The sequence below is a fragment of the Solea solea genome, chromosome 13 (assembly GCF_958295425.1).
Source record: "Solea solea chromosome 13, fSolSol10.1, whole genome shotgun sequence".
Lineage (NCBI taxonomy): Eukaryota > Metazoa > Chordata > Actinopteri > Pleuronectiformes > Soleidae > Solea > Solea solea.
Genome location: NC_081146.1, coordinates 5,013,662 through 5,030,777, shown reverse-complemented (window position 1 = coordinate 5,030,777; position 17,116 = coordinate 5,013,662). Strand labels below are relative to the sequence as shown.

General features: G+C 37.7%; 1 protein-coding gene across 3 annotated transcripts in view; it reads left to right on the top strand.

The window, feature by feature from the left end:
- The window catches only part of LOC131471944 (mannosyl-oligosaccharide 1,2-alpha-mannosidase IA), a 178,613-nt gene extending 162,639 nt beyond the window's left edge, over window positions 1-15,974 (top strand). For 2 of the 3 annotated variants that reach the window (XM_058648765.1, XM_058648763.1), the window contains 7 exons: window positions 3,511-3,637; window positions 3,858-3,951; window positions 5,434-5,549; window positions 8,331-8,550; window positions 11,003-11,175; window positions 12,234-12,349; window positions 14,564-15,974. In XM_058648765.1, the coding sequence (XP_058504748.1) occupies window positions 3,511-3,637; window positions 3,858-3,951; window positions 5,434-5,549; window positions 8,331-8,550; window positions 11,003-11,175; window positions 12,234-12,349; window positions 14,564-14,705 (988 nt within the window). In that variant the 3' untranslated portion in view covers window positions 14,706-15,974. The remainder of the gene's footprint in view (window positions 1-3,510; window positions 3,638-3,857; window positions 3,952-5,433; window positions 5,550-8,330; window positions 8,551-11,002; window positions 11,176-12,233; window positions 12,350-14,563) is intronic. The other variant, XM_058648764.1, reaches the window with a different exon arrangement.
- The last annotated feature ends 1,142 nt before the right edge of the window (window positions 15,975-17,116 follow it).

Below are 17,116 nucleotides of genomic sequence, written 5' to 3'. Positions count from 1 at the left end.
ATTCCTGCTACATCACCAACATTAGTCTGTGATGCAGATGGGAAAGAGTAACCATGTGGTCCACAGTGTGGTCACATGGAGTGTATGTGACACACACACGTCACGTTTAGAGGAGAACATAATTATGCAACATGCAGCAGAATATAAGCCGTCAGCGAGCGTTGTGCACACAGGGGAGTCGAGTTCTGGTGCACAGCCTGTGGCTCCGTCACATTGTGTGGGAAGTCTCTTCTCACAAACCAAAAGTGACAAATTGTTCCTATAATGCTATAATGTCATGTGTGATTGTAAGTATGTTTTACTGCCATAGGTCTACAGATAAAAAGTGACTCTATGATGATTGTTGTATGTATGTATATGTGTATATATATATATATATATATATATATATATATATATATATATATATATATATTTTTTTTTTTTTTTTGCTTCTGCCACTGTTTAAAATACTTTTAGTTTCAGTTTGGAGGATTGTTAAATACCTCTGATCTCTTAGTGGATTGTCAGTGTCAATACATTTTGGAGCATTTTGACTTTTCCATCTTATGTCAGCCTTTTGAAAATCATGAAAAGGTATATTTACATGCCACTGGAATTTAGAGTGTCCAATTAACCTCTGCATGTTTTTGGACAGTGGGTGGAACAGCTCTTCATTATTTTACAAGTTTACAGTTTAACTGTACATTTTCTAAACATATAAAAGTGGATTAGCTAATGAATAATTCACTAACTTTTTAGTTCTCTATGCCTAATAAACAAGCCAATGACATGACTATCCCAAACCTTAAGGACAAAAAGATATACATTTTATTTTGTAAACATTGGAAATATTATTTTAATACTTATACGTACACGTTATTATGACATGTGTGTCATCCTACCAAAGATAGCATTTTACATCCTAAAAAAAAAACACAAAATGACAATTTTAAGAGATATTGACTTTGCTTTCCATTATTATTTTGTTATATTTCTGATCGATGTGGAAGGTAGTTAGTGTGTGCTAAGCACTCATTCATAAATCATTTCACCCCCATTTAACCCCCTAGTGTTTTTGCTTCCCCTATTCTTCCCCCTGCTTCCCTTCTCCAGCCAAGCACCACTCATCACCCATTGCTCTGCACCTCCACTTAAATTCTCAGATTGATTCTTCTTAAAGAAGAAGAATCAGATGTGACTCGAGTCAGAGCTGCTAATGATGCAGCCACCAAACTTTTAATGGATGCATTCAGCAGAGTTGTAAACAGTTTGATTCTGCTCTGCCTTCACCCACACCATCCTCTCGGGTTCACTTCAACTCATTACTGGATGCCTGATCCTCCCTAACATCTATCAGAGGTCATGTAAAGTCTGTACATTCTGCCTCAACTAATCTCTTTGTGACCATTCACAAACACGTTCATTGTACAGCATTAAGGAAATAACACTGAAGGACTCCCTTGATGTTCATAGATTCTAAGTGACATTTTATCACTTGAAGACTTTTATCAGACACATAATGTTCAAGCTAAGTTAAAAGAAGAAAGTTACATAAAAAAGAAAACCAGTGCAGTTAACACTAAATTAATTTAGTAATTAATGGCAACAGTAATTTTACAGATTGAGTTCAGAAAACTAATTTGCTGGACATATTGCAGTGGGTGTTTTATGCCAAGTTTTTTTTTTTTTAATCAGATTAAGACATCTGCACACAACTTAATTGCAAGCACCCAATTTAGTATCTGAAGTTCCAACCAGTATTTCATGCAGTCATAATTAGAAGGTGTGAAGGTACAAATAAAAAGAACAAAGCAAAGTATTTACAAAATGAGTTACAAATGTTAAGCAGCTGCTTGTTCATCCGCAACTTTAATTATTGGGAATACATCAAAACTGATACAATTAATCCACAAATAAATCCCATATGGGCCACATGGCAGCATTGTGGCTCGCACTTACAGCAACAATATCTGGGTTTCTGCATGGAGTTTGCATGTTCTCTACGTGTGTGTGTGGGTTTTCTCTGGGTTCTTCAGCTTCCTCCAACTGTCTAAAAACATGCAGAGGTTAATGGACACTCTGAATTAACCACAGATGTTAGCGTGAGAGTGAATGGTTGTTCATCTCTGTGTGTTGGCCCTGCGATGGATTGGCGACGTGTCCAGGGTCGTTCACGCTATGTCAGCTGGGATTGACTTCAGCGGCCTTGTGACCCTCATGTGGAGGATAAATGTCCTGTCTTTTTCTTATTTAACCCTTCTTTTATAAACTTCTCATGGTGTCAGTTTTTTCCACCTCTTAAAGTGTTTAATAGCACTGCAACTTCTTTTCATTATCCTTTAATCTGCCAATTATTTTCTCAGTGAAATGATGGAACTTTAAAGTGTTACAATTCTTGTCTTCTAGCATGATGCTACAGGGGATGTAAAGAAGTAATATAAAGTTATAATGTGGGCAAAGATATAACACATTGTTTTTATTTCAGCCTTCTTTAAATGTATAGAAATGATAATACTATTAAAATAATGTATTAGAAGTTCCTTCCACTGCAATTCTCAGCTATTAATTTGTGGATGTGATGTCTTTGGAAGGTACAAGTCACAGTAAATCTAATAATGTGTACTATGATGATGATGATGATCTGACTTCATTATAAACAGCACACCTCTCTTGTCATAACTTTAATTTTAGAGATGTATGCATGGCATGGACCTGAAACCAGATGTTCCATAGGCAGGCGATGCAGACTGCTGCTTTAACAGTGGTGCCCTTCACCCTGCTGTAATTTAATGTACCATCAAAATAATCTTGCAGACATTTGAATTTTAAAATCCTAAATTGTTACTTTGAAACAAGCTCTGATAACTCTGAAAACCTGAAAAATGGGTGAAAAATGGTTGCTATAATTTCCCAAGTTGATATCTTTACTTGTCTGATCAACAGTCCAGAACATGAGATATTCAATTTACTATCACAATAAAACAAATAAAAGAATGAAATCTACAAATCTATATGTATTAGAAGATGTAACCAGTAAATGCTACATGTAGCTCATTTGCCACAAAAAACATTTAATATGTTAAACAGACTAAAAACCATAAGCTGTAAGAGCTTAATGTTTGAATAGTTCAAAGACCACTGGAGTCAAACATTAGATGGTTACTGATTTCTATCTGAGAAGGAAATAAAAGATAAAGATTAAACAAACATTAAACAGAATTTGAGTGCAAATGGCCGAGATGTCCACCTCTCAGTGAGGCGGTCCTCTTTTCAAAACCAGAAGATAAAGTATTGCACGTGTGGACACCAGTGTGTTGAAAACAGGTATCGTCCAATGGGTGCAGGTGATGTCTGTTTATTTCCAGCAGCAACATGGTGCTGGTCAAATCACAGATCTCAAGGCTTAAAAATGGGAGTTCAGATTCTTATGACTGACATCACGATGTACATGTCACTATGTACCTGTGTATGATCTATGTGTGATATGTATGGTACTTAGTCTTCCTGTTTTGAATTTTGTTTCTGCTGTAGTGGAACCAGTTGGAGTTGGGGCTGGGCCTCAGCCGGGAGCAGCATCCTGGCTGAGTTTGGGACCCTTCACCTCGAATTTGTCCATCTGACTGAGCTCTCCAACAATCCCATCTACAGAGAAAAGGTTTGACAAATGATGTTTGTATTTGCACCTTTGTTTTAAAATGCATGTGGAATCTGTTTTACATGAGCCCTGATTTCTTAGAGCTATAGTTTTCATTAGCAATGATCACATTTTTTTGAACCATTGCCAGGTCTTTAATAGCTTAATTTCCCTTTAAGATGCTTTACAGCCTGAAGTGCTTTAGCCTGTTGATACTCATTTGTTCTGTGGCATTTTTCAGGTGATAAACATCAGGAAACTACTCAACAAGATTGAAAAACCCCACGGCCTGTATCCCAACTTCCTGAGTCCAGTCAGTGGCAACTGGGTCCAACGTAAGTCATTGAATTACTACACACAGAATATGTAGGGTTATATTTAGGTTTCAAGAGAAAGGTGAACATGTTTTTGTAATGAAAGACAAGTATAGTTACCTTTTTACATATTTTTAATATGGTGTCATATGTATTTAAAAATCCCCCCAGTAGGGTTATTGTAATTCCATATTCATTCATTTTAATAATTGTGTTGTGCCCTCATGTGGGTCAAATTAACAAATATTTGAAGTCACTAAACATCGTTCCATATTCTTACCTCTTCCTCTGCTTTCACACCACATGCAGAGCTTCAGCAACCTCATGTGCAAAAGCTCTTTTAGCTGTTTCATCCATCCATGCATCTGTCTATTTCCTTTCATTGTTAATATCAGGCTCATAGCAGTGGCTATATGGCTCCCACTGCTCGGGGTTATTAAAATGCTAATGGTTTCAATTACTTGAGGAAATTGGATCTTTGAGGTTTACCTAAAATGAGGTACAACAAAAAAAGGGGATTACACGATGCTGCCACTGTTAAGGTAGTAATCTGGATGATTACAGAGAGAGCGTGTTTTGTGTGAGCTGGCAGAGAAGCAAAACTGTATATATTTACTGCCCCAAAGGAAAAAGAAGCTTTAGCTTCACAGCTTTCCCTCATCTGTCTGCATCAAGGACAAACACAGCAGCACTGTGATAACCTTGTGGGGGAGTTGGTAAAGGTGTGTGTGTGTGTGTGTGTGTGTGTGTGTGTGTGTGTGTGTGTGTGTGTGTGTGTGTGCGTGCGCGCGCACGTGTGTGTGTGTGCGTGCGCACAATGAGCATGAGTGGATAGATGAACACTCATTCACGCCTCCACAGCAATATTATTACTCATCTTCAGGAGCAAACACTAGGAAAATCAACAACCCCTTTTTTAAACTTCTCCTCCTAGGGTTAAGTGGATTACATAATTAAGGTTTTGACAAAAAAAATAGTTTAGTCCACCATAAAAGCCAGGAAGGGTTACATTTTGTTTTACTATAGGGTAAGAATGAAGCCACATGTTTCAGATACCAACAACACTTTGATTCCAGTTAGTCTGGTATGGTTCATTGTTTTTTTTTTTTCAAAGTCATTCACTCTTTAATACCACATAGAATGCCCCACATTTACCATCACTGATAGGAACCAGATAGGATTTATTTTAAGTATGTGTCTGTGAAGAGATGATTCATGCAAATGGTTTGATGGTGATGAATTCAACTGTGCAAAAATGGATTGAGCCTCCCGCAGCACGGACCAGTGTGGCAACAATCACACCTTTCAAAGTGTGTAACATCTCCCTCTCAGCATCTGGAATCAGTTACAATAAATATTTTAAAACTAAGAGCTGTTGCTTACAGCTGAGAGGAATCTAGATTTAATGATTTAAAGAGTTTGAGACCTGCAAATACATTATGGACTATGGAACTGATGATAACACCGCTGATTGTTTACACACAAATGTGTTTCCCTCATTAGATCATGTTTCCATCGGTGGCCTTGGGGACAGTTTCTACGAGTATCTCATCAAATCATATCTTATGTCTGACAAGACAGATGACGATGCAAAGACCATGTACTACAGTGCACTGGAGGTATGTAAAATGTAACCTTGTGTTGTGTTCTACTCATTCATTTGCATCATTGTATAACATATTATACATAGTGCTTTTATCCAAGACAAACTAAAGACAGACAAAATCACAAAAAGGCTGATAAAATACAATATCTGTTTTTCTATTTTCAGACAAAAGTGTTAGTGTTGTTAATGTTACACATGGTGTTAGAGCTCTTAACAGCTCTTTTGTTGTACAATGCTGTCCTCAGGTTCAGAGTTAAAAAGTGATCAAATTAAGGAAGAATAGTTGTGTTTGTTTGTCTGTAGGCAGATTCATTTTTACCAAAAAAATTATTATACTACTGAAATGATGTACAAGATGTCATCTTGTACATCATTAACCTTGCAGTGCTGTGGCATCAACACTAATTGAAGCCTTTTGTTGAAGAAAAGGTTCCTGGCACTGCATAATGTGATTAGTGCTTTACTTGTGTATTCATCAAATCAATGTACTGTACATGTATGCATAACATAGATGAGAAGCTGTCTGTGTTCCTCTTTAATGAAGATAATGTCAGAGTAAAGAACATTTCCTCCAGCTACAATTACAGTGTTGCAATCATTTAGGACAGTAATTTAAGATTGTCATTGAGATTTTTACCAGTTCTCATCAAAAGGTCAAGCCAGCGGCAGAACCATTAATTACAGACTCCCCTTTTCCCCTGTGATGTGGTATTTAATGGCCAAGGATCCATGTGTTATTTGATCAAGTTATATGTTGTATGACAGAGGTTTCCAATAAGCAGAGCACAGTCCAAATCTGGACTCAGACACAGTAAAACTCAGCTCTAACCTTGATAAATCACTGAGAATGTCCACATTTTGGCAAAGGCTTTCTGATTGAACTGGTGCAGCCTTTATAGCCTTTACAGCACTAGAAGTCTGGGAAATAAAGAGCAATAACATGTTCTAAATGATAAGACATGAGTCAGCCAGTCACATCTGTGAATCTCAATGAGCTACTGTCAGTGAGTGAGACACACACAAAGTAGAGGGAAGAGGGCGAATACAGTATATTCATTCACAGCAAATAAAATGGGCCAAAACAGAGTTTTTAATCCAAACTAGACAGATTCACATTAAAGGTAAATTGGGAACTTAACCTTTGTATTTTATTATTTCCCCTACCTTCTAAAAATAGGTACTTGTGTGCCTTATATTTAAATGGTGTTACACAGGCCCAATTTAATTTTTTAAATAATTGATATGACAAAAGAAAAAACAAGTTTTTTGGGGGGTAACTTATTTATGATTTCCAAAAAACTCTGCTAAAACATATTGTTTAATATTATGACGATGTACCGGACCATTGCTTGGGGAAATGTGTTTATCTGGACCTCACTGAATTTTAATTGACAAACACTGCTGTATGTTTCTAGAGGGATCTAAGGTTAAGGCGCAACACAACTCATTATCTTTGGTATTCAAATAAAAGTAGATTACTAATTAAAACAAAGTTGAATGAGAGAACAGTTTCCAATTATTCTGTGCTATAATTACTGCGAAAATGATCTCTCAACCCTCAAGATTTTTTTATAAAAGAAAATGCATTGTATTAGCTTTTATATGATACACATTACTTTGGTCTGTCTGTTACTGCAGGCGGTATTTTTGATCAACCCTCATCATAAATACAGGTTTCTGAGGAGAGAACTACATGCTGCTATGCTGGTTTTCACTTTTCTAATACAATACCGTTATCAAATACCCCACTCATCCTAGCTAGAGCAGATCTGAAAGGGGCTGCCTTTATTCCCTTATTCCTAAAAGAGATGTTAAAAATAAAGTTGATGAATGATTGAAAAAGTTTAAACTTTAATAATCAGAACTTTCTGAGTGGCAGCTGCAGAATATCACAGACCCACATTCAAATGCAGTAGCAGGCCAGACAGAATGGGCAAGAGGGACATAAAAACAGTCGGTATAAGAGGGAAAATGATGACTCATTTAAAAATGATCACATGAGATTTCCTTCTGTATTCTCCCTTATGGATTGCGAAACACTGACAACGAATGGCAACAAAGAGGCTAGTTCTGCTGGTACTGCACTAAGTTGAAAAACTGAAATTTTCCTTTAAAGGATTTGCATAGGACCACCTTCTCACACTGTTTTCCCATCAATGGAGAGCAGAGATTGTGTTTTACAAATGCATAATTTAAGGGTATAAATGCAGATGTTTATAGTTTAATCTCCATGTGACACACAAGTGGAAAATACTGGTGTAAGGCAGACACCAACCACTAAAACATAAAATATACTTGAACTATAGCAAGGTAGAATGGAGGTAATAAATAAATAAAGTAACAATTAAATGAACACAGGCAGGCATGTGAGAAAAGGATGCATGTTAAAGCAACGATGGTGGGTCAGGTCAGGACTCTGGCCCATGTAAAGAACATGATTAACCATTCCATCAATTATGAGAATTACTTTATTATTACTGCATTAAATGGCTTCTACATTTAAAATAATAAAAAGTAAGAAATTCAAACCTGCAAGTGCAAGAACATAATGTGTGGTCTTAATACCTTATCAGGTTTCAGGCAGTAATTCCTGCAAACATTGGGAAAGTAATACACAGGCAACTCATTATGTAGGATTATGCAGATTAGGAAACACATTCAGGCTTCATTTGTACATGAAGTGTAGACAAATTAACAAAAAACAGTTTTCTATTTACCTTTACCTTACCTAGGGGATCAAAATGATGTCCATGTCATTCATTACTGAAGTATTCTCATCTGCATGTGACTACAGGCAATTGAAGCTAATCTGGTACAGAAGTCGCCTGGCGGTCTGACCTACATGGCTGAGTGGAGAGGTGGGATCCTGGATCATAAGATGGGTCACCTGGCCTGCTTCTCTGGGGGAATGATCGGCATTGGGGCTGATGATGGCGCTCCAGAGAAGAGACAACACTACCTGGACCTGGCTGCTGAGATTACACACACATGCCATGAAAGCTACACACGCTCAGGTGAGAGCAAAAGTCTAGGATTATGAAGACCTCCATGTCAAATCAAAAGATAAGTTACTTGTATACATATCATTTATTTTACCCTTGAAGAGATAGGGAGGCAAGGTCCTACTTTAGGTGCCAGTGGGAACACAAGAAAATCAGATTTACATCTAATGCTTTTAAACAAAAGGCTCACCTAATTAAATCTATACCATAAATCCAGAGAGAAAACCTGTGTTTTTAGCTTATGTGGATACAGGGGCTGCTGCTCTAATGCTGCATCATTTAGTAAGTTTGTGTCACTTAAGTAAATCCAAATGTATGTTTTCAAACACCAAAGTCACAAATGCAATTGAAGTAAAATTACAGATTTTCTCTACAGACACTGGGAGTGAGTGTTTTACAATGCTACACAGACTTCTTTTTCCAGTTTGGAAAGGCTGTCAAACAGCCAGATAAAGATGAAGAAGCATAAAACATTATTGGAGATATCATAGACTTTAGTGGGTATATATATATGTTATTTTTAAAGTTGCTAAAAATCTGATTCCATGGTGTCTATGCTGGTAGTAATGTTTTCAGTGAGAGCGAGCACAATCATTGTTGACTATGCATCAGTACCTTGTGCAAGCACATATCCAAATAACTTTGTTTTCCTGACTCAATAGGAGAAACATTTGTTTTGTCTTCACCTCAACAGAGGGACAGCAGGCTTAATAAGAAGCAGCCAGAAACTTGCTTATTTCTTACAGCTGTAAGAAGCAGATGTGAAGGTGCCTCTAAGTGTGTTAGATAGCAACAGCTTGTTGTAATTTAGGAGGAAGAATAAAAAGGGAGATGGTGTATGGAAGAGAGAACATTGTGATAAAAATTGATTCCATGGGAAATTTACTGTGGTTCTAACCTATAAATTAGGCTGAGTATAAGACGTGGTTGCAGTCACAGACTATAAGATTTCCCCAGGAGAAAAATGCAAGAACAAGTGAACAAGGGAAAAAATGATGAGCAAACCCACTTTCGATTTTCTTGAGAAGACTTATGTTTGATCTCTTCCCTGGCATCTGTCTTTGCCCTAACTATAATCTCCTCTCCTAATTTCAAGCTTTTATTTGCCCCTTCTTCTGTTGAATCATCCTCAGGTTCCTTCTGCCTTTGCTTTTAAAGTAAGCTAATGTGATTCAAATCATAACCTGTGGCCCTCTCTGTCATTGTCATCCACCAGCTTTCTCTTTTCTCATTAAAAGGTACTGGATGGTGGTTAGTAGTCTTTGGAGTAGCTGTCTGTCAGAGATACGCTTTAAGTGGCTGCTGTTCAACCCTGGGCTTAATATTGATACCATAATGACACTCATTCTACTGCTATGTTTGTCCACTGATTAATATTCAGTATAGAAGAATATGGAAAATATTATTTCCATTAAAGGACAAGCAGAGGGACAATTGCATTACAGGAGTTTGACGTGTTGTTATAATTATTTAAATGCCAGGTTTGTCTTGCTCAGACAGACCTGAATAAAGCTCACTGAGGTCATTATCTGGAAATGAGCTTTTTAACCATGCAGCAGCCAACTGACATTCTGAAATACTCTGTAGCACGAGCTGTGTTTTTGTGACACTACAGAGGCATCATAAATAAACATTCACACTTTTATGATTCTATATTTGCTAAAAGCAGTTTACTGTATATCATCATGTCACTGCTACAACCTTTGAAACTGCATGTATCCACTTGTGGCTGCACTAAAGGGGCAACTACAGACCTTGGTCAATGTTATGACAAAGAAATAATAAAGCATTTTTACCTTTCAAAGTAAAACTGGGATAAGATTTGAGAAATGAGTGTGACAGAAGCAAACTAGTTATCATGTATTCTAAGGATAAAGAAACCAAATGATTTTTTTATCTGAAAGAGATTACTCATTATACAAACACACTTAAGGCTTAGATATTCAGTTTATGCTAATATCAACCAACAAACCCAGGATGGTTTATACTAAAATATGATGTAATCAAAAATATTTAGTTTACTAAACATACATGTAGAAGTTGGAGTTAAATAGACAAAGGTCATAAACAAAGGTTCAGTCCCTTCTGGTTTTAGCAGTGATCAATAATCATAAAGAAAGCCAACTAAGGATATCATGCTTCTGAATATGATACAATAAAAAAATCATAATGAAATGTAAGTGTTTCTAAATTTAAGAGGTTGGTATTCCAACGCTCCTGTCTTAGCCAAGAATAGATTTCTTTGTGCACCATCATGAATAGGATCTGTGCTCTGCTGAATTGTTGTTGAAGGGGATAAAATGAGAATGACAAAAAAGTCAAACTGATGATATTTCTCTTGTCCTTTAAATAAAGCAGGAACATTTTAGTGTGCTTTGAATGATGTTACATTTTGAAATCCCCTGCAGATCTGTTACCTGACAGGGATTAATGTTTCTGTCGTCTTGTCCTTAATTTCTATCAGCCACCAAACTGGGACCTGAAGCGTTCAGATTTGACAGCGGCGCTGAGGCCACGGCGACGAGGCTGAGTGACAGATATTACATCCTACGACCAGAAGTGATCGAGAGCTACATGTACATGTGGAGACTGACGCACGACCCCAAGTACAGAGAGTGGGGCTGGGAGGCTGTTGAGGTAACATAGAAAATATATTAATGTGTAAACATTTTTGTTGTGGGCCTTAATATTAGAAGATATTTGCAGCTTTACTTTTAAGTGTTTTACACATTTTTACAGGAGGTTATGTGCTGTACTAGGTCATAAATCCCAGTGCCATTATCCGTATGAACTGTTTTGTCTTTAGATTATTAAATTGAAGGCGGTAAAAAAAGAGAGGAGAACAAAATGGTAACTTTACAGTATGAATGATTAGTATCACTTAAATATCCACAGACAAGGTAGTTTGGTAGTTTTTACCCTGTTCCTTCCTGAGAGTGATGGAGTTTACAAACTGCACTCACTGATTATGTCAATTCCTTTTAACACCCTTAATTACCCTGTAATAGCTTCCCTGATATTTTGTGGCACTTGACATTACATTCTAGATTAAGCTACCCCACTATCATGAGGTGAAGGTGATGTGGGGAGCACCATTATTAATGTGCTAATAGACAGTAAAGTGTAGAAGAGCAGCATGATATATTTAGCATTAATTTAGTGGGTAGAGAAGTGCAGGGATCAGGCTGACGAGTTTGACAGGCCTTTAATTATCTGGCACAGACGTTGAAAGCCGTGTTCAACTGTTCTCTGATGAACATCAAGCATTTACACATTGGGATCTTTGTTAATTAGTGTGTAAAAGCCAGCCTTTTGCAGCACGGCTAATAATGTGCTAATCTGCTTGGTTAGTTCAGCCACTCTCCATGAGCATTAGTCAGGTTTAGCTTTGCTTAAACTTCCATTGTGTAGACGGCTGAGAGGCTTGATGCACTTTGGGGTGGACACAGACACAGACACACGTGCTGAGTAAATCATTGACATAAGATTAATATCTGGTTTTCTGTCCGTACAGAAGTACATCTCTGGCATCTCTGTGAGGGCAGATTAAATATGCATGAACAATGAATACTCAATCACTTAGTGCGCTCAAATTGCAACTGTGAGAGGTAGTCTTTACCTTGTCCATAAATAAATGTTTTTGAATGTATGTTCGCACACTTCCACTCACCGGCTCCCTGTCTGTTTCCTGTCAGGCCCTTGAGGAGCACTGCAGAGTGGAGTCTGGCTTCTCTGGGATCAGAGATGTTTACACCGTGACAGTCAGTCACGACAACATGCAACAGAGCTTCTTCCTCTCAGAGACACTCAAGTAGGTCCTATTTTGGTATCACTTCACAAAATGTATGCCAATGTTTGGTGCAGACATAGACATCAACTTCCATGAGAAGGTTATTATTAGTAAATTATTGCTTAATGACATATTAAGAAGGGCCGTAGTGTGTCAGTGCAAAGAGTTGCACATGCATTCAACAACTAATCTAATTTTTAAGGTTTTATGGGGCATTTAGTTATTGGATTGGACAGCACAGCACCAAATGGTGGAGAGGTGGTGAGAGACGCAGCAATTGACCGCAGTTTGGAATCAAACCTGGGTTACTGGAGGCAGGAGGCCCTTGGCTTATGGGGTGCTGGCCATAACTAATTTATAACTCTTGTGTTAGTAACACAACGTAGGCTTAGCTCTCAGGTTTGTTTCCCCACAGTTGGTAAACGGTATCGTTTGTTACAACGGTCATTAAATATATATCGAGGTCAGTGTTTCCTCTACCATATATTATATATAATATAACTCTCTCACTGGACGACTCATTCATGCTCGTCGTGTACGGGATATAACTTTTACTGTATATGTGTTACAGCCCAGCACATACACACATGCATGTATTCATAAATAGATAAAGGAATCATGGTGTTTATGTTCTTCTGCTGCTCTTTTGTTCATCGTATGCACATTGAATGACTTTATTTATGAAGGAGATGGATGACACAGCCTGACACGCACAGATGATAAGCAAACAATTAACGCTTACTAGTCCAACAGGAACAGGAACAGGTCACCCCTGTCCAGGCTCCTCTTCTCCTTAATTCTTTTCGGTTTCTGTGCTGCCTCTGCTGTGACATCCACCTGTGTAACTTACTTAATGTTTGATGTAGCATTCTGCATTAATGGATAAAGACACTAGGAAGCTCATTATCTGTTCCATCCATGAACTGTACTGTGAGACACAGACAATCTCTACATCAATGCTTAGGAGTCAACAAAGGTCATCCTCCTTTTTTGAAAACAACAAAACGATCAAACATGAACGGTAAATGTGCAGTTACAAGTTTGTCCTCAGGTCATTAAGCAACAGAAGCATTCAGGATGCTACATGGTTTGTGTTAGACACAAGACAAGGACAAGCTGACAGTACGACACTGGCCTTTGCTACTGTATCACCCTCTTCAGCACTAATACTAATGTACATCCTCTTAAAAACAGACTGATCATAAAAGTTGGTGTAGGTGGAAGCACAAAGCAATGTTGTGTGACAAAATGAGGCCAGTGGTATAAAACTGCTCCAGAGAGCGGATGAAAGCAGAGATAAGTCTTTGAAGAAAATATGGCTTGTATGATTCAGCAGAAAGTGTCGTTGAATCAATGCACTGTACAACAGTACAGTAACACATAAGAAAGGGTTACATATACAAATCAGTAATATGTTAACAATAAACCAATACACTGTATAGAACCAGCTGCTCTGCTCTTCCTCACTGCATCTTCAAACTAAAATAATCCAGACTAATAACAATCTTGATCTTAGGTGTTATGTTACCTTACTTGTGAAGTCCAAATGATTTGGCTGAAGCACTTAAGACATTTAAAAAAAATAGAACATGGATGTCTCTAAGATGCAGTATTACTTTGATACCATCTCAATGAGCTGACACACTGCTCTGTATCCAATAGTATTTTTCATCTCCCTTTGTACTTAAGCTCTAATTTGTGTCATAAGTGAAACTATTAGATTCATTTTGTTCTCAGTTTTAGACAGGCTTTGAAAATGTAATAAATTACATGTCGGGCTAAAAAGAGCTAAGGCTTCCTCACAACTGTCAAAGCTGGCCTCAAGTTTTTAATCGAACTGTGCTTAAATAATTCAGGCATTATTTGTGCAATCTAATAAAAGATATACATAAGATGCACTGGTCTAATTTGACACCAAAGATAAATAGTGATTTACTTGGCATTTTGTGATTTGCATTTGAAAATAAAGAACTCTATGACATCAAATTGTCCCATAATAAAAAGTACATTGTTCCTGGATTGTATCAAGATTCTTTTCATATTGTCCTCTAATAACATACACCAACCTCCACTGCAGCCAATAACATCCCAGTGTCAAAACCACACAGTCAAATGTATAGTAGGGAATCAAACTTTAAATTGTATTCATGTGGCCTGAAAAGTAGTCTTTAAGTTAAGTATGCAGTGAGATATGAATAAATGAATGTAAATTGGATGATTTCCCTGTGTGTTTAGGTATTTGTACCTGCTGTTCTCTGACGATGACCTCCTTCCACTGGAGGACTGGGTCTTCAACACAGAAGCTCACCCGCTGCCCGTTGTTCGTAAGAGTTGCCTGCAGGATGAAGAGACACAGGATAAGACGGCCTCGATATAAGACTGAACCCAACAACTGACACACACACACACACACACACACACACAGTCATAAGTACAAACACAGATTCTCAGCAGGTTCAGAATTTCAAGAGCGTCTTAAAGACCTTAAATTCCTTCCCTGGAAAGGATGTTGTCGTTTTACGCTGTGATTGTATATGGTTGGGCCGGGGTTACTTTCTGCTGGCACTTCTTTTTTGTGGACAATCAAAAACAAACATGACTTTCATGAAAAGAGCACCTTTTTCATTCCTTCTTTCCTCTGTGAGGAAACAGTATAACTTGCAGACCCAAATGTACGGGAAGAGGGTTGAACTATATTGTTGGAAAGAGGGAGAAACGTTTAGAAAACCACTTGAGTTTTGCTCTTTGATTTTGTCGTTTTTATGAATCTTAACTGATGAATGATTTTTTTTTGTTTTCCTTGTGAGTAGCTTCGCTCTTTGACCAAAGGTTTCTTTGCATTTCTATTCCATCGTTTCCAGTTAACGTGTTTTTGGTGAGATTTGACAGAAAGGAACATTTACTACATGAACTGTAATTGATTAATGTACAGACAAACATGATTATCCACCTCTGAACTAATGTTGATGTCATGTTTCTTGCTGAAACAAGCTTGAATGAAGTGAGGAGGTGTCAGGACTGTGGCAGCGTCTTATGCAGCCAGGGACCATGTTTTTTTGGTTTTTTTGGTTGTTCGTTTCTGTCGGAACAGGACAATGCTTTCTCAGTCCTGTCTGAGTAACAAATGGAGGCCTGTCACTTCTCTAACTGTGATACAAAGGAAAAAGAAAGAATTTGCCAGGTAGCTCCAAGTGTTTTTCTTTCCTGTTTCTGTTGTTTCCTCTGCTTCACCCTGCCTTTACATGTGGAATCCATACAGATGCCAATACAGATGTTAGGGCTGTTCGACTGCAGAGATGACTGTTCACTGTCATTAACGCTGTCCTGTACAGCTATAGAGTGACTGTGCTGTACATACATATGAAGTGAGTGATCCTGTGTGAGTTGTCATGACAATATTTTGTGATTTATTTTTCTTCTTCTAAACTCCAGTGGTTCTTTTTTTCTGGGTTCTCTTTTGATTTGCTTCCCTCAGGTGTTTCAGTAAAAAAGATTTTAAAAACATTTAAAAAGTTCTGATTTTAAGTCTAGCTATTATTGCTGATATTAATTATTGTTACTTATTCTTACTGTTTGATTTAACTTTAATTGTTGAATATTTTCAAATACTGATAAAATAACTGTGCAAATTTGTACATTTAAACAATCACTGTTGTTCTGTCTTTTTTTTATTGGCTTTGGTGTCTCTACACTGTTGTCCAAGGTGTCCAATTGTTGTATGTACTTAGTTAATATTTGGAGCTGGATATTTGTTTTGGTATTTGCTCCCAGGAAGGTTCATCACAGATTACACAGATGTAATTAAAGACCGGCCTCTCTCAAGCAGAATAGGATTGATGTGGCTCAGGGATGACACCTCTTTGATGGGCCTACAAAGCAAGATTTAATATCATCCTCCCAAAAGAAAACCATTCTTTGTGCCGTCATCTGAATTCTAATTTCAGTCCGATAGCTTCAAGTGCTTTTTCATCGACTTTAAACTGAAGCACCATGCGCTATTGACATTTAATAGCAATTTAAAAAATGGTGCTCAAATGCCACAGATCTGGTAACGTTCTTCCTAAACGCATTCCTTAAAAATGAGCTGACACAAAGGTGTGTAAGTTAGGTGCAAATCTTGTCTAAATTACCTGTGTGAACTTTATTCCCTTCAGCCAAGGCATAATCATGAAAAAGGCAAAAAACAAAGAGCAGAGTTTGTACTTTTGAGATTGCCTTGACAAAGCACCGGGGCACAAATGATCAATGTCCAGATGAATTCACCTGAGACTGATTGTGAAGGGCACACTACAAATAAGTCCCTCCCTTCCTTTTCTTTTTCTTTTGTTGCTCTGACAGGGGCTGTCATATTGAACAGAAATGTCGGGGCTGCTGTCTGACGTGGTAAGACCTTCAGTCGATATGTAACAAAAGGGGGAAGAGCCATCACTATCTCGCTGCCACAGTTGTGGTCCAGCTGTCTGTACCAGGACAGCAGGTTTAGAGGGAAGAAATGGTATGTCAGCAAAGATCTGCTTCAAATATTACTTGATTTCAAAACATTGTCAGCTCCACCTACTCACATTTTCAACTCCACAGTGACTTGAGACAAACAGGAACAACAACAAAATGTTTTGGTTACAAGTCAGCCACAGAAATGCATGTGAACAACAAAAGAAGTGTTCTGTGTCCAAGAGAAACTAGGACAAGATACATGCCAACATTACTTACACTGCAGTTTAAATACAGAGCATTTTAGCACTATCTTTACATGATGTTTCATCAAGTGCAAACACGTATGCCAACACT